Below are 15468 nucleotides of genomic sequence, written 5' to 3'. Positions count from 1 at the left end.
TAGAACTACTTAATAGTAAGATATACGTAAAAAGTATATTAGTACTTTTATAGAACTACTTGAAAGTAAGATATACATAAAATGTATATCAATACTTTCACAGAACTACACTATAGTCACATGTACATAAGAAGTATATCAGCTTTTTTCAAAATTGCACATTGATAAGATAAAGGGCTGAGGTTTGAAAAGAAAGGCATAGCTGTATTACAAGATAAAAGTTTATTAACAAACGTCCGATGACTGACATATCACATTTCAAGAAATAGATGTCGCAGTAGGCATTAGAACCCTTTGAATTGGCGGAGGATGTATAACATTGGTTTTTTTATATATTGTTTTTTACTTTTTCTACAGATCATCAACATTTTCTCACATATCCTACGATATGTAGTAATGTAGTAAACAGAAATGCCCATGTTTTGTTTCTTCTAACCCCCAGGCATAATGTTAAGTTTTAGTTATACATAGCTTTCGTTTTTTTTAAATTTCTAATGTCCTATGCTTTATGTTTGTTATATTTTTTTTAAAGTTTTATTATACAAAAATAAGTTATTTGATTTTTTGAGATGATATGGTACATACAATGTACAAATTGAGTTATCCTCATAAGAAAGGATTAGAGAGTGTTATGTATATATGTAATAAATGTGGTCGCATTTGGCATCAGAATGAGTTATATATATATATAATAAAAAAACAGAGATTTGCGTGTATGTGTGTGCGCATATACATATACATACATATATATACACACACACGAACATACACAACTGGTTGCCTTAACAATGGACCAAGATAATCAGATAGGACGTGAGCTGCCTGCCAAGGAATATTGTCTTCCATCTGTCGAGTTATCTTCTTTTACTTCTTCATTGTTTACGAAAGAGGAAATCAAGACAATTGCTCTCGCGAATGGACTTGAAAGAGATGACAGAGCAACGGCGGATTAAAAAAAAACTAGTTTTTAAGTAGTTTTCTGTCTCAATCTTATGAATTCGTATTTCAATGTTCGCGATGGAATATCATAATCCTTAGGGAAGCAAGCAGGCCCCGCGTCTCTCAGTACAGTCGAGAATAGGAGACAAAACAAAGCAACTGGAAAGACATGGTATTAATTATGTTATAAAAAAGACCCAAGAAAAAGAAAAAAACCTTCTTGGGTTCAATTCAACAAGAATTTCTTACACTTTTCACATGTATGTGTATACACATTGAATTACACGTACATGGATACGCGCTTGCGTGCGTATGGATGTGCGTGCAAGCAAAATTTTTTTCTCCAACGCAATGATCTAAAAAAATGTATAAATCATATAAACAGGTACAAATTGTAGCACGAAAGAATTTTAATCATATCTCAGCCGATCTTCTCTAAGAGGGCAGAAAACACTCGAGTTAATCCTTCGGTTTTTTTTTCTCTTTGTACGAGAGATCGAAAATAAACTTTACAGAATGTAAGGCAATGAGAGAGAGAGAGAGAGAGAGAGAGAGAGAGAGAGAGAGAGAGAGATTTCTAAGATATTCCTAACGAATGAATAAAAGTATGAACAACGTCTTCCGCAAAAGAGATCAGCCGGTGTGATCCTTTCTCTCTCAGGCCTTTCTAATGGAATCGAATCTAATTGCTATCTTCTCACAGACTTGAACCCTCTTTGGAGTACATATAAAAAAATATTCTAATGAATAATTCCACGGCTTATTTATACACAATTTTTCCCTCACTTGGATATGAATACAATAATACTAAAACTGTCTTTTACAGAGTGACAGGTATTGAAAGCAATAAATAAAAAAAATTCGTTTGGCGTGTGTGCGAGATTACACATGAAGGTGAGACAGGTAAAAAGGTGGAGGAGTTAAGTGAAAGGAGTAGAAAATGTTAAAAAAATATGTAAAAAGTTACGAATTTTGGAGGTGCCACTCGGTGGAGGACTCAAAAAGGGGAGAGAAAACGCAACCCAAGGGAGTGAATGGAAATGATCACACTCGTCAAAAGGCGTAAGAAGTAAACAGTCAGTCAGTCGCCCCCAGTCGAAACAACTGACTTGGGTGTGTCGAACTGATTCACTCCCGGATATACTACTACGAGGCGTTGGAGTAAAGCAATCCGAACGTTAAAGGTACCTGTAATAAGGCTCATTATTCACTGCAGGAAAAAGTTTTTTCGCTCTATGCATGAAATGCGTCGAAGAAATGGATTGGGTGTGACGATGAAATTCAAAGCTGGCGACCCGAACTGGTCACTGGATGCCAATGGTGGCGACCGGGAGTCTTATCTATATCCATGGCTCTGGCGGCGCTGCTGGAAAATTCGGAATTCCTGGAATCATCGCGAGGAGGTGCCAATCGTAATCACTGGAATGAATGTCTTTTTTGTGGATAAATAACCCCCCTCGGTGACAGGGAGACCAGCTTGTGACTTCCATCTTCTTCCCTGTTATGCGTCTAGGAAGAGAAGGACGTGATTGCTCTGTTCTTTCGTCGGCCAAGAATCATTTCCTCCGCATCGTCACACGCACATACACTTCCCCCCGTGTAGTCCACTCATATAGTGATAAAACGATATTGATAATAAGACATTTATAACACAGCGAGTCAGTAAATCCTTTTTTTTTAGAATTTTTTTTAATATATATTTTTTTTTAGCTTATGTGCCTCTCTTGAGAAGGAGGCGCGTCCGTTCGCCCGTCTTCTCTCTCCGATGATGAAGAAGAAGAAGAAGATGATGAGGGCTTGCTTCGTGTTTGTGGATTCAAAATGCCGCCCTTGGAACGGTTGAGAACCACCTACAGGATGTCCACACACCGGAGGGGACGCCTCCTCAGGGCGCCCCATCCAGGTGGGACATTTGGTATTGTCCATCTGGAAATGAATGGCGATGCGAATGAAGGTGTGCAGATCTGCAGGGCGTTCATCGACGTTCCAGCGATGAAAACTCTCCTTCCTTTTCGCGCTTCCTGGAGGAAAATAGAATCGAGCTGCTCTCTCGTCGTTTTTGGGCAGGGGGGCTTCTACAGGAACGTTTGTGGACGATGTGGTTCCTAATCGAAGCTCTCCTGTGAGACTTCCCTCCCTCGGTGGGTATCCATATATTTTTCCTTCCTAAATGGTAGTTTGCAGTCTGAATGCCTAATTAGGTCGCTTTTCCACTCTCTTCGGGTGTTCCGTCGGTGACGTTCGTTTACGAGTTCCTTCTTAAAACTCCACATCTTCGTCCCGCCGGAGCGGGCGTCGAAACGACGCCGCCAAGCGGGAGACCCCCATTATATAACACAAGAGATATATAAATCGGTTACGGGAACGAGAATCATCGTAGTCGGAGAAGATCGGATGGTCTTCGCTTGCCGGAATTTGTTCTCTCCGTCGGGTGGACCGACGATGGACTTAGGCGACCTTCTTCTTCAGGTTCACCAGCTGCTGGGACAGGACGTCCTGCTCCGTCACGAATCTCTTCTGGGGCTGTGACTTGGTCTCCTGCTGCAGTTCCTGCTCGATGTCCTGGTTCTGTTGGGGAAATAGAAGGAGAAAAATGTCACTTCATGGTGTGACTGGTTCCGCCTATTCTAATGATTTACGTATTCTTAATTAAGCAGAGCTGAGTTGTGGAAAATGAATCAATATAGTTGATTACCTTTATATTTACATTACTAACTGCTTATTTCTACGTTCCCATGTTTGTAAAGAGTATTCAGTAACACACACACACACACACACACATATACACGCAATCAAGCATATTCTCTATCCCTCTCCATTTATTCATTAAACCGTTACTGCTGTATACTTTGGACGTCAGCGCTCTCAGACGGCCAGTTCTCGTGCGTCATTTATACGTCATAAATAATACCCTCCGATGAGTGGAGTATAGATTTCTTTACGTGAGGAAGTATTTCCGTGAACCCCAATACGACCAGCTTATGACACACTTGGGAGACATGAAGAGTCGTCTAAATAAATGTCTCATTGATTAGTCGAATGAATTCTTGAAACAGTCGTATATTCTCGTCAGTGTCGCCTTCTTGGCCAATCACTTCAAAGGTTTCTCTAGTGACATGAAGTCCCCAGCCAATCACTTCTGGACTTCGTTTGACGTCACGCATTCGTCTACCAATCCTTAGAAGTTTTACTTTGACGTCACAGATCCATAGAATAATGAGTTCTTTTTTTTTTCTTTCCTATCTCTCTCTTTGACGTCAAAGGTGCTTGAGTACGCGAGACGAGAAGGTGGAGTGGTTCGTTGACGAACTACTCATGCAGCGAGGGAAGGACCTGTTATGAATACCAAGTGTTTGGGCCGGGTTTATTTTTAGAAAAGGGACGCGCTCAGGCTCGAAAGTGTCCTTTCCTTTAGGGTCACGTCTTTACAAAAGCATCTCATGACTGCGATACGTCACGATTTTGCCCTTAACCTCCCTGACTGTGAGATTTGTTAATAGACTCATTGTTCGCGTCATACACGGTCGGATTAAAGGTGTATTGCTGCGTCCCTCCTTGCTGTAATGAATGAAGGCCTTTAATCAAAGCCTGCAGTGTCTTTCAATCATTATCTTTATAACACTGACAAGGAAACTTCGGAGGATGATGAAACAGACTGGAATGTGAATAAATACTACGAATCTCGCATCGTTTTCCCTGGACGAGGCTAAGAATGAAACGGGTCGCTATTATTGATCTTATGAATAGATGCTTCTTGAGCATTGACAGGAAAAGGACGAAAAAAGGAAAGCTGGATGATGAAAATCCATGACAGTAGCCATGACATAGCGACAAACGATTCCACGCTGAAGTGGAGGCGAGAGAAGGAAGGGTGAACCAGGCTTGCCTCGGTCTATCTCACTTTAAGTGGAACTGAGTGGGCGGTGGGTGTTGCCAACCAGCTCTCGCTCTTGTTCTTTCTCTCTCTTTTTCTCTCCCTTGCATTTGTCTACTGTTTACGAGTCTTATCATCTTCCCCCCCCTCCCCCCGAAATAAATTTGTCCTCCTTTGATTCCCGAGTCGAGAATCTCAGGGCACTCGATTCTTAATGGCTTCGTCACCAAGATGAGTTCTCGAAGGGAAATTCGGTGTAGGTGGCAGTCTTAAACCACCCACACTGTTCCCCAACAGGTTGCTTTAGGTCCCGTCGCCATGGCAACGCAGAACCTAGAGAGAGAGAGAGAGAGAGAGAGAGAGAGAGAGAGAGAGAGAGGAGGTTAGGACTTCAGATAATGACGATAGGAGATCCCTATGAGAAGATGATTATCAATAGTACGTGTTCTCTCTCTCTCTCTCTCTCTCTCTCTCTCTCTCTCTCTCTCCTGCCAGTGTCGAGGTTTAAGGGTGGAGGGTTCTAACACGAACCTCAGCTTTAATATGTGGGTGTTCGTGCGGGTTTGTGTGGGAGGTTCCAAATGGCTCTCGTGAAAGAGAAATTCGGAAGGTCGTTATAGGCGGTGTGGGTGGGAGTCAGCTTCACCTACAACACAGAGGGCTTTTCCGTTTTGCGAATCATTTGTGGAAAGCGATTGGCTGATCGTCATTCTGTCCAATTAGTCGAGAAATTTAGGCTGTGCTATCTCATGGCTACTTTGACAATGATGGATGCAAATCAATCTTATAAACGTAAAGTGAATTAACTGTGTGTATATTTCAGGTATTTGTGGATATCTAATGTTCAATTCTTAAATCTTACGTTAAAGCCGCTTTTTTGAAGTTTAATTACGAGTTCATTGTATATAATGTTCTTCCCTTTTATGTCAAATCCGTCTTTTTTTTTAAATTTAATTACAAATTTATGATTCCAGTTCGTACTTATTTTTAAATCGTGTATTGAGTCTTGACGAGCAATTAGAAGAGAATGCCCCTTCTTCGTCTCTTATCTTCTCTCTCTCTCTCTCTCTCCAAGGATCGGAGCTCTTCCTTTCTTCCAGCATCGGAGTACTTTCGTCCATCTATTTGTCTTCGCGAAATGTCATTACACCTTTATCTCGCACCATTTATCATTCTCTCCCTTCTGTCGCCTCCCCCGCTACCTTGGTCGTAAGCGCGACAATCCACCTACTCTCCTCTCAACCCCACCCCTCACCCCATCTGGTCTTCCATTATGGGGAGAGAGAGAGAGAGAGAGAGAGAGAGGATCAATAAGCGCAACGCCCACGCTCCCAAACCCTTGCGCAAAGCATTAACGTCCCTATGAGCGTCGCGGCGTAGAGTCCAGTTTCCCTCTCGCGCGTTCTCCCACGACTCCAAGTTGGACATTCGGTGTTTATTTCTAGCAAATTTCGTAGGATAACCTTGGCTACTTCGGCTATTTATTGCGCTGCCAATGGCGTGATACTCACTCAAATGGGCTAATTCAGGCAGAGGCTATTCTTTTGGCTTTGTGGTGTTGTGGCGTCTTACCAGACGAATGACAGATATTGTATTAAAATTCTCTCTCTTTCTCAGTACATTCTCAGATGATATGGATTCATTCACACGCGAGTAATCCATTTCAAAAAGTCATTGATGTCAATCGCAGGAATAATTTATGCTAATCTTGTTCCGCGGGATTAAAGACGGAAAGAGAGAAAGGAAGAAAGAAAGAGGGGTTAGAACAATACAGACGACGAAGAACAAGACGTCTAAAATCGCGAGGAAACAGGACTAAGGAGAGAAGAGATTCACATCACAGGCGAAGACGAGAGTGAAATGATTAGAGGCTGGAGGAGGAGGAGGAGGAGTGAGAGAAGGAGGAGGAGGAGGAGGAGGAGGAGGAGGATGAGGAGAGAAGGTACGGGGGAAGAAAGAGGAGGAGGAGGAGGAGGAGGAGGAGGAGGAGAGGCGGAAGACGAGAGGCGTTATAAAGGAAGAAAAGGGGGGAAGACGAAGTTAGGGTCCAAAGCAACGGTAAGAGGAGGAGGCGTTATGGCGGGAGGAAGTGTTTGACGGAAGTAGGGGCCAATAGAAAGAAACGAAGGAAGAAGGAAGAGGGGAAAAGACCGAAGAGGAAGTGAGGTAGGGGAAAGCAAGAGAGGATGGTGGAAAAATTTCCGAGGTGAAACGACTTGGTCAGAAAGAAGAAAAGAACGAGTCCTTTCCTGCCACCCCCTCTCTCTCTATCTCTCTTCTTTTCCCCCCCCCCACCCCACTATCTCTCTCTCGTTCTCCCCCCCCATCTACCTCCTTTTCTTTCCATCTAGGTTTCCCCCCTTTCCCTTTCTTTCCTAAACCTCCAGAGCTCCGCCTTTTCAAAACCTTTTACCATTTCTTTTTTTGGAGAAGGTTCCGTTATGGTGACATTGATGTATCGAGGACCTTCCCGTGCCAATGCAATAATTCCGAGGCTTGCAGATTTATTCAAGAAAAATAACGCTTTTGCTGGGCGACTTTTAAGACTCTCCCAATTTGCAAATAATAAATCAATATGGTTTTTACTTTACGATGTAACTGAGTAAGGTTCTAGCTTTGGAAACGCCGATAGACTTGTTCACATGTTCAGATTACTGAGCAAAGAAAAAAAAACACCCGGATGTTTTCATTTGTAAATCAATAAATTCGCCCAAACAAGTTTCATTAAGATTCTTCTGTTTTGATTTATATGAAGTGGTTTTTATAAGAGATTCGATCAGGAGTGATGTTTTGCGAATAAGCTTCAGATTCTTTGAAGATATGTGATACAAACGACAAATGACAACCGAACTTATCTTAAAAATAGACTAAAATGACATCTTGAAATACTGCGCAATCTTTAAATTAGGTAGTTGGATAGTACATGTATCGATACATTGATCACATCCTTGTAGGTTTTTAGATCTTATTATTTACATGTATCTAAGAATGTATGTATGCATATTTCCCCTTATCCATGACATTAAAGCGTGCGTAAACGCCTTTGTTATTTATTTCATTACTGCTAATAGATAAAAGTAAATGCGTAAAAAGCACAATCATCTGTAATTTAACGGGACATTAACGAAGAGGTATATGGCTTTGCGTGGATTTTGGACGTAAGGGACAAGCCATTCAATTAACCCAATTATTTCTTAAAAAATGCCGAGAGCCGAAACTTTAAATTTTCAAACAGAAATTTCGGCTAAGGTGTGTCGCTGGTTTTTAGTGCCCAGTTTTTTGTTATACGTAATTATACCCTCCACGAGTTCGTGACTACAGTCTGTATAATAAAAATTTATATCTAAAATTAATGTCTAGTAAATTACGTCGTTAACAGGTATTAAAAGCAGTTGATTTTCATCCATCTCATGCATTGCATATTTTCGGTTCGTTACATATACCTCACAAATTCTGAAAATAATAATAATAATAATAATAATAATAATAATAATAATAATAATAATAATAATAATAATAATAAGTACTGCTTTCACAATTTGATGTGTAGCTCTTTAACCGATACTCATGTTCCGAAAGTTGGGAATAATCACAGGTTCGATTAAAGAGAAACTCGGCTTTCTCAAAATGACTAAAACTTTTGATCTGTGTCCAAAACGAAAGCCCATTACTCGGATATCCTCTCCATATAAAATCATAATCAAATCAATAACTTATAAACGAGGGTCTTCCATTCTTGTATCAGTCGCCAAAAAGATGAAAAGATTAAAAAATATCCGGACAATTCATCTGATACTTTCATTCGCTTTCACCCATTCGACAACAATGTTACCTTGACCTTTCTTCCGAGATTTGCATCCTTCTCCTTTCTTTCAGCGTAATGGTCTCAGGAGCGTTCATCCGAGACTTTCATCTGCGTCAAACTTTCATCACCGTCATCTGGATCATGCAACTACGATTTTCCCCTTAGGAAACTTTCACAATTGTGTCGTGTCCCCAAAAGAGAAATTTTCTGAAGTCCTCAACTCACCTGTCGGACCTTCCTTTCTCTGTCCAGGTATTTCATGAGGGCGTCGTATTTGCTCTGCATGAAGGGGGTCATCGCCGCCTGGGGCACGTCCTTGGGGTGGGTGTCGACTACGGGGACGCCAGAGCTCTCGCTGCTGACGGCGGAAACGGCGGGTGTCGCCTGTTTGGGCATCTGGGCGTTGGCGGAGTTTTCCTGGGCAGCGGCGGGGACGTTGATGGGCTCGGAGCTCTTCTTGACCTGGGGCTCCATCTGGGGAAGACAACGAGAAACAACGAATTAGAGGAGCTATCAGTATGCCGACTTCACGACATATTTCGTGGTTCTGGAATAGACCAAATCAAATAAGACAAAAACCGTATGTGATTTTTTTTTTATCTGGAGTTGAGAGAGAAAACTGACTCCTACCTCGTCAGGAACAGTAGCAATCTGTCGGGCGAAGACAGGGCGTCTGACGGAGGTTGAGGGGATGTCGAGGGCCTCTTCCTTCTGCCCTTTCCTCATGGGTACTGGAACTCCAACGGCTACCTGTCGGGCACCAAGGAGGGGCATGCTCTTCTTGTTGATCTGCAAAGGATGGACGAACTCAAGATTAGACCAGAGGACCATGGCGTTAAATTCTCATGTCTGAAGGGCAGATGAAGATAGAAAAAAAGCAGATATGTGGTCGTCAAGGAGTTAAATTTAGAGAATAGTCACCTTTTTATCCATAAGAGCCTGGAGCTGGTTTTCGGTGTTATCTTCCATCTCGGCTTCTCGTTCCAATGTCTCGAGATCCTCTAGGGAATATCTGTTGAGGCAGAAAGAGTATAAAAGTTAGCGTTAATCACTCCCCACCAGTAAACTGTATATATATAGCTATATACATACAGTAAACTGTATGTATATAGCTATCTTCCTACGCCACTATTTCAACGGAGTCAATGTAACTCACATAAAGAGGATATTAAGAAAGACTGAAGAGTTATTAATATCTTCTATGTCCTATAAAATCTGCATTTATAATGTTTAAAATTCTTGACCTCACCTTCCAGAACGATGGTCAAGAAGGAATTGCAGAAGAGCGGCGTTATCGCTGTCGGATTTATCGGCGGCATCTTCGTTAGCAACGTCGTCATACCAAGTGCCGTCGTCGTCGCTGTAGCTGTTGTAGTCATACGCGTAGTCATCATTATTGTTAGCCAGGTACGGTAGTAAAGCAACAATCGCCTCCTGATAAGGAAAGAATGAGAACACGTTAACTGATGGAAGCTCGCTCGTGTGAGGAGTGTGGTTATATAGGATCATTATAGTAGAAGGACTGGCAAAACTCTACGGACTCCGCCACCCGCGTTTCACTTACAGCGTTTATTCTTGGTCTCTGCTGTGTTGCGTATTCATGACGGTAAGCTGGTTGGTATTCTGGCAGTTCGTAGGGTTGGTCCTGCACGTATCCTCCCAGGTATTCGGAGAGGCTGTCATCCATTACTTGGTCTCGCGCTCTCCCACTGCTTCGGGAGACGACATCTCGTGTGTAAGGGTACCCCAGGGTGGGTCCAGTCAGAGTCAGCACCAACAGTGACGTAAGCACCTTGTACGTTTCCATCTGCGAATGAAGGAGGAGAAATTGTAGTCCCCTGACGTCACTTGGTTCATGTTATGGTGTGACACTTTATATACCTTTACTTTCCGCCTTTTGTAGCCAAGCCAGATTGCATGAGCAAGAATGTCAATGAAGGTGAGTATACATGCACAAAGAAGCATACTTGTGAAGCATCAATGTATGTATCTGTGATGAAAGGTGTGAATGCAAACATGTGTCTATGACTGTATGTTTATTTGGAAGCACGTTTGCTTGATCGTACTGTCACCGTCTTTTTCGATACAGAAAAAGATTTCTAAACTTGAAACTGAACGCAACCCGCTGGTTCAACTACGATTATAAAACCACGTTGGTTCGTATTTCCAGAAACTGTTATTAATTTATTCCGTTTCAGGTATAATTCTACACTTCCTGAATGCTTTAATCTTCAATCTTCCCGTTAAGACTCGTCGGTTACAAAGGCATTAGAAGTAAGAGCACTTGAAGTGGCAGCGGCCGTAGTGACTTAAATGCAACTATAGTCTATCACCACTGTCGGTGTATCACTGAGAAGGAACACTGTGTAAACACTACCTTTATATTACAATTTTACGAGTCACTGACCAACTGTACGCCTCCACTCTATTATTATACAACAATTGACATCACTACATAGCAGTTTCAAACATTGACGCACTGTTTACACACTATTGATTTACGGCAACTTCAAGTATCGATCCATGACGTTTTTTTCCCGATAACTCAACCAGGAAATGGTGTCTTTATTCTGCTGTCCGGTGTTGTTGGCGTCCCTTAATGGCTTCTATAAATACAAGCTCGGTTATTAAATTACGTGAGCATTGATTGTTAAAAAAAAAATTAAAAAAAAATAAAAGAGGAATCTATTTTTGTCTTTACAGTAAACAATAACAGTGAGGATATCAATATGGCGCGTTGCAGGCCACTTGGTCGTCAAAATAACAAAAGTTGCGTTTCTAAGACGTGGCGTGCCAAGGTCGTTGTTATCCAAGTAGAAAATGAATCCCTGAGTCACGTCAAAGGCGGCAGTGTCGAAAATCGCATTGGTACCCCACTTGAGACACGGACTTACGTCCCACAAGACTACGGTTTTGTTTTTGGACACGTACGTTATGGGTCAGTGGGGCTGCGTGATGTAGCGCCTGGATACAGCACGAAACCTCAATTTTTCAAGCTTGGGGACCTCCACCGTCGTAGCAGGGTTTCTAAGCAAGCCTACTTTATATAACTCTGGCGTGTGAATTCGAATATATACGTCATTATCAACACTACACTAACACGATTTTAAGAAGTATATTTTTACAACTGAATTCGAGTAAATCAATCCAAGGAGAAAATAGTTCTATTCTGTTCGTGAATGACCAGAAGACAACGAGAACTTGAGTAGGTTTAAGGCACCAAAATGAACAAGGCGAGAATTGTTTCGAATCGAGCGAGAGGCTGAGCTGTCTCCAGCAACCAGAGGGACCATGAATATTTGAGGAGATCCCAAAATAGGACGTCCAACTGCGTGAGTAGAAATGGCACGACCTTTCCATTAATAGATCACTCCCTAATGAAAGCTTCCTGAAAAGGGATACGTCAACTCCAGAGTCAACAGAGCTGTTATCGGCAACTGCTTTGTGAGAAGTCACTGACATCTGCAAATCTTGTACAACATAGAATTTGGATAATTAAGATGTGTTTAAATGAACGAGTGGGTTCTAAAGTGGATGACAATGTTCAGATGGTAACTGTTATCTGTAGATACATATATAAAGTGGTAAAATGTGTTTAAGTTTATAAATGGAACCATGAACATGAAAAATAATACAGAGAAGAGCAATACATTTCACATCCACAGCATTCAAATAAGGCCACATAACCTACTCACACTTCGCACCATTAGCAAGGCACGGGCATTGAAGTCTCCAGTCAGCGTCTTTCTCTTCTCTCCTCTTTCACTCTCTCTTTCTTACTCTCTAACATTCACGCAAAAAGTTTCCCTCCTCCGAATGCAAAACTATCACACACACACACACACACTCAAAGCGATGAATGAAACTTACCTTTACTCGAAAAAGGGTATAGGCAATCACCAATCACTTGAGTTAAGTATCACTGCGTTTAGTTCGCCACTTGCCACTAAGTTTAAAGTAAACTTAAGGTTCCTTTGCGTATCACTGAAAAGACGTTTGTTTTTCCTGTAGAAGTAAGAAAGCCTGGGCTAGTTTTGGTCAACGGTCGAGTCGTCGCGCAAAGCTCGTGTCCCGTTCTCTTTCGTGTGCTTGTATCTCGCGGTTCCTCGAGCTCGCTTCCTCTCTCTCTCTCTCTAGCTCAGGCTCGTTCTCCTCTCTTCAGGTCTCGCTGGGTTGTCGCTGTATGAGCTTGTGTCGAAGCGCAGCTCCGACCGTCGCTTATATACTCTCGCTTCTGCGCAGGGAACATCCACCTACACGGCCTGATTCACAGCTTTCTTTCACTGAGTTGGGGTGGTCGTGGATGTAACGCCGCTGCCCATTGGTGGATCACTATTGATTATTACTACGACGGCTCTCGGCCAATGGCAAGAGTGAGACGCCGCTGACGTCAAACTGCGGGCCAATGAGCGCGTCGCTCTAGGATGGGAGTCGACTTCGTTCAGAGAATTCTCAGCCCTCGACGGCACCTCTGACGTCACGGCACGGGCTGGAAGGAGGACGTCCTGAACCATGGAAAACAAAACGCAGAGTCGAAAATTGTTACAGGAGGAGGGACGGTTTCTAAAAATAGATCCGCGCTCAGGCCCGGAGTCAGTCGCCGCACACTTCACGTTTCTCATATTCCATTCGATTTCTTTCTAACATATCTGTATCACTCGCATTTTTCCCTCTGTGTACAATTCGGAATTTTTATTTCCTCAGTATTATTCACTTTCACCATGGCATTCCCCTGCCTGTACGGGGGCTTGGGCGTCACTTTAAGTGAGGGTCTATTTTTAGATTTGGTTATATACACGTCCCGATGACTTTGTCAGGTCAAAGCACATTTCATGCAGACGTTGCCAACAGTTCGATTGTCGCACTTTCTTTGAGCTGGATTATACTAATCCGTGATCATGTGAAGGATTTTAGTCAGATATATGTCACACAATGTACTTCTCTGCCGATTTAAATAGAGTATTTTTCTGAGCACAAAAAAACCATAACTGAAGTCTCTAAGACTTGAGTTGATGCCAAACACGAATTATATAAATAAATAAAAAAAGGAGATTAAACTGATAGAAATAATCTTGATATATTACCCAGTTCGTATGATATTAGAATCGATTTTATGTACGAATGAGGCAAAGGGGATGATACTACTACTACTACTACTACTACTACTACTACTACTACTACTACTACTAATAATATAATAATAATAATCATCATCTCATCATCATCATCATCATAGTAATAATAATAATGATAACAAAAAGCCACAGTAGTGTTAAAAATATCTATGGACAGAGTTCAAAATAATGAGGAGAGACTTTCAGATACTACTCCGTATCCCTCATCAGTCCCATTTTTAACACTACCGTGGCTTTTAATTCTTAATAATAATAATAATAATAATTAATAATATAATAATAATAATAAAAATAATAATAATAATAATAATAACGCACCCTTCTGTGGGAGAAAAGTTTCTCCGGAGAGTATCGAACCATATGGTATCTTTTTGATGCCTCGGGGAGGCGTTTTGCGTCGCTTTCAGACTCTGCCTCTCTGTCCTATTCAATATGAAAATACAAAAGGCGTCTCCTCCGAACAGCGAAGAAACGCTATTCGAATCCATGCTCAAATCCCAAGTCCTCTTTCTTTCTTTCTTTCTCTATCGCGTATGCCTATGCGTATGCATGAATATGTATAATGAATATCTGCGATGACGAGATATGTCCACTGATGAATGTGTGATGGAAAAAACAGCTGTGATGACGAGATATGTCAACTGACGAATGTTTGATAAAAAAAAAAAAAACAAAAAAAAAAAAAAAAAATGTGATAACGAGATTTGCCAATAGATGAATATGATAAAAAAATATCTATAATAACGAGATCTGTCAATTGATGAATGTGATGAAAAAAATCCATGATAACGAGATATGTCAACTAATGAATATGATAGAAGAAATCTATGATAACGAGATATGCCAATTGATGAATGTGATACAAAAAAAAATCTATGATAACGAGATATGTCAACTGACGAATGTTTGATAAAAAAAATCGAACAAGATAAAACAAATATCTGTGAGAAAGAGATATTGTAGTCGATCAATGTTTGATAAAAAAAAAATCTATGATAACGAGATATGCCAACTGCACAGCCAAGCAAACGGGTCGAAATCAGATTCCGTTTCGTGACAGACGTGTCGAGTATAAAGCGGTAACCAAGGAGCAGCCATGAAAAGAAACGGATCGATAACTAAGTGAGAAATAAAGGAATAAAAAATTGGGGAGAAGTCCTATGGCAAAACCGGGTCACCCAACGAGCAGCGCGAAATTTCTAAGTATGGGACGGTAGGGGGGTGGGGTGCGCGCCATTTCAAATTTGGCATTAGATGTCGGAGGAAAGTATTCTGAGCAGTTACATGGAAGGAAACGAGTCTTGAAACAGAGGGTGTAATGTTTATTCTCTCTCTCTCTCTCTCTCTCTCTCTCTCTCTCTCTCTCTCTCTCTGCTCCTTTTTTTTCTCTCTCTCTCCATTCATCGACAGGGATTAACCACGTGTCAAAGACGAAAGTGGTTTTGGAAACAGAAATTTAAGCTGTTTGCACTTATTCATTTCGCTGCCTAACTAAATCATTCGTTATTACTGTCAGCTGAATAGATGACATACAAGTATTGTAGGACGTTTAATGAAACGAAAAATAATCAGCGTAACTTCTAAAACCTCGCTGTTGCACTGCGAACCAATTGTAAGAAGAGGGTGGACATTAAGAATGACAGAGGTTGCAGATAGGGGACGACGGTACGCTGAAAAGAACCTCGAGTAACGCCTACGGTGCACACCTGCGGCAC

General features: G+C 41.5%; 1 protein-coding gene across 1 annotated transcript; it reads right to left on the bottom strand.

The window, feature by feature from the left end:
* Positions 1-203: 203 nt before the first annotated feature.
* Positions 204-12828, bottom strand: LOC135204222 (uncharacterized). Its single transcript, XM_064234327.1, has 7 exons — positions 12489-12828; positions 10183-10425; positions 9868-10052; positions 9540-9630; positions 9249-9407; positions 8844-9092; positions 204-3507 (listed from the first exon to the last, which is right to left on the bottom strand). Exons 2-7 carry the CDS (start codon positions 10423-10425, stop codon positions 3388-3390), a joined length of 1047 nt encoding a protein of 348 aa, XP_064090397.1. The 5' UTR covers positions 12489-12828; the 3' UTR covers positions 204-3387.
* Positions 12829-15468: the final 2640 nt, after the last annotated feature.

Source organism: Macrobrachium nipponense, chromosome 44, assembly GCF_015104395.2.
Source record: "Macrobrachium nipponense isolate FS-2020 chromosome 44, ASM1510439v2, whole genome shotgun sequence".
Taxonomy (NCBI): domain Eukaryota; kingdom Metazoa; phylum Arthropoda; class Malacostraca; order Decapoda; family Palaemonidae; genus Macrobrachium; species Macrobrachium nipponense.
The sequence above is the reverse complement of the archived record's forward strand: the minus strand, read 5'-3'. Positions and strand labels throughout refer to the sequence as shown.

Bases quoted from the DNA above. Each gene is read 5' to 3' on its own strand.
- LOC135204222 (XM_064234327.1), bottom strand. From the start codon at position 10,425: ATGGAAACGTACAAGGTGCTTACGTCACTGTTGGTGCTGACTCTGACT. The intron at 9,093-9,248 runs GTAGGAGTCAGT...TGTCTTCCCCAG, and splicing joins TTGCTACTGTTCCTGACGAG to ATGGAGCCCCAGGTCAAGAA. The intron at 3,508-8,843 runs GTGAGTTGAGGA...TTTCCCCAACAG, and splicing joins GAGAAAGGAAGGTCCGACAG to AACCAGGACATCGAGCAGGA.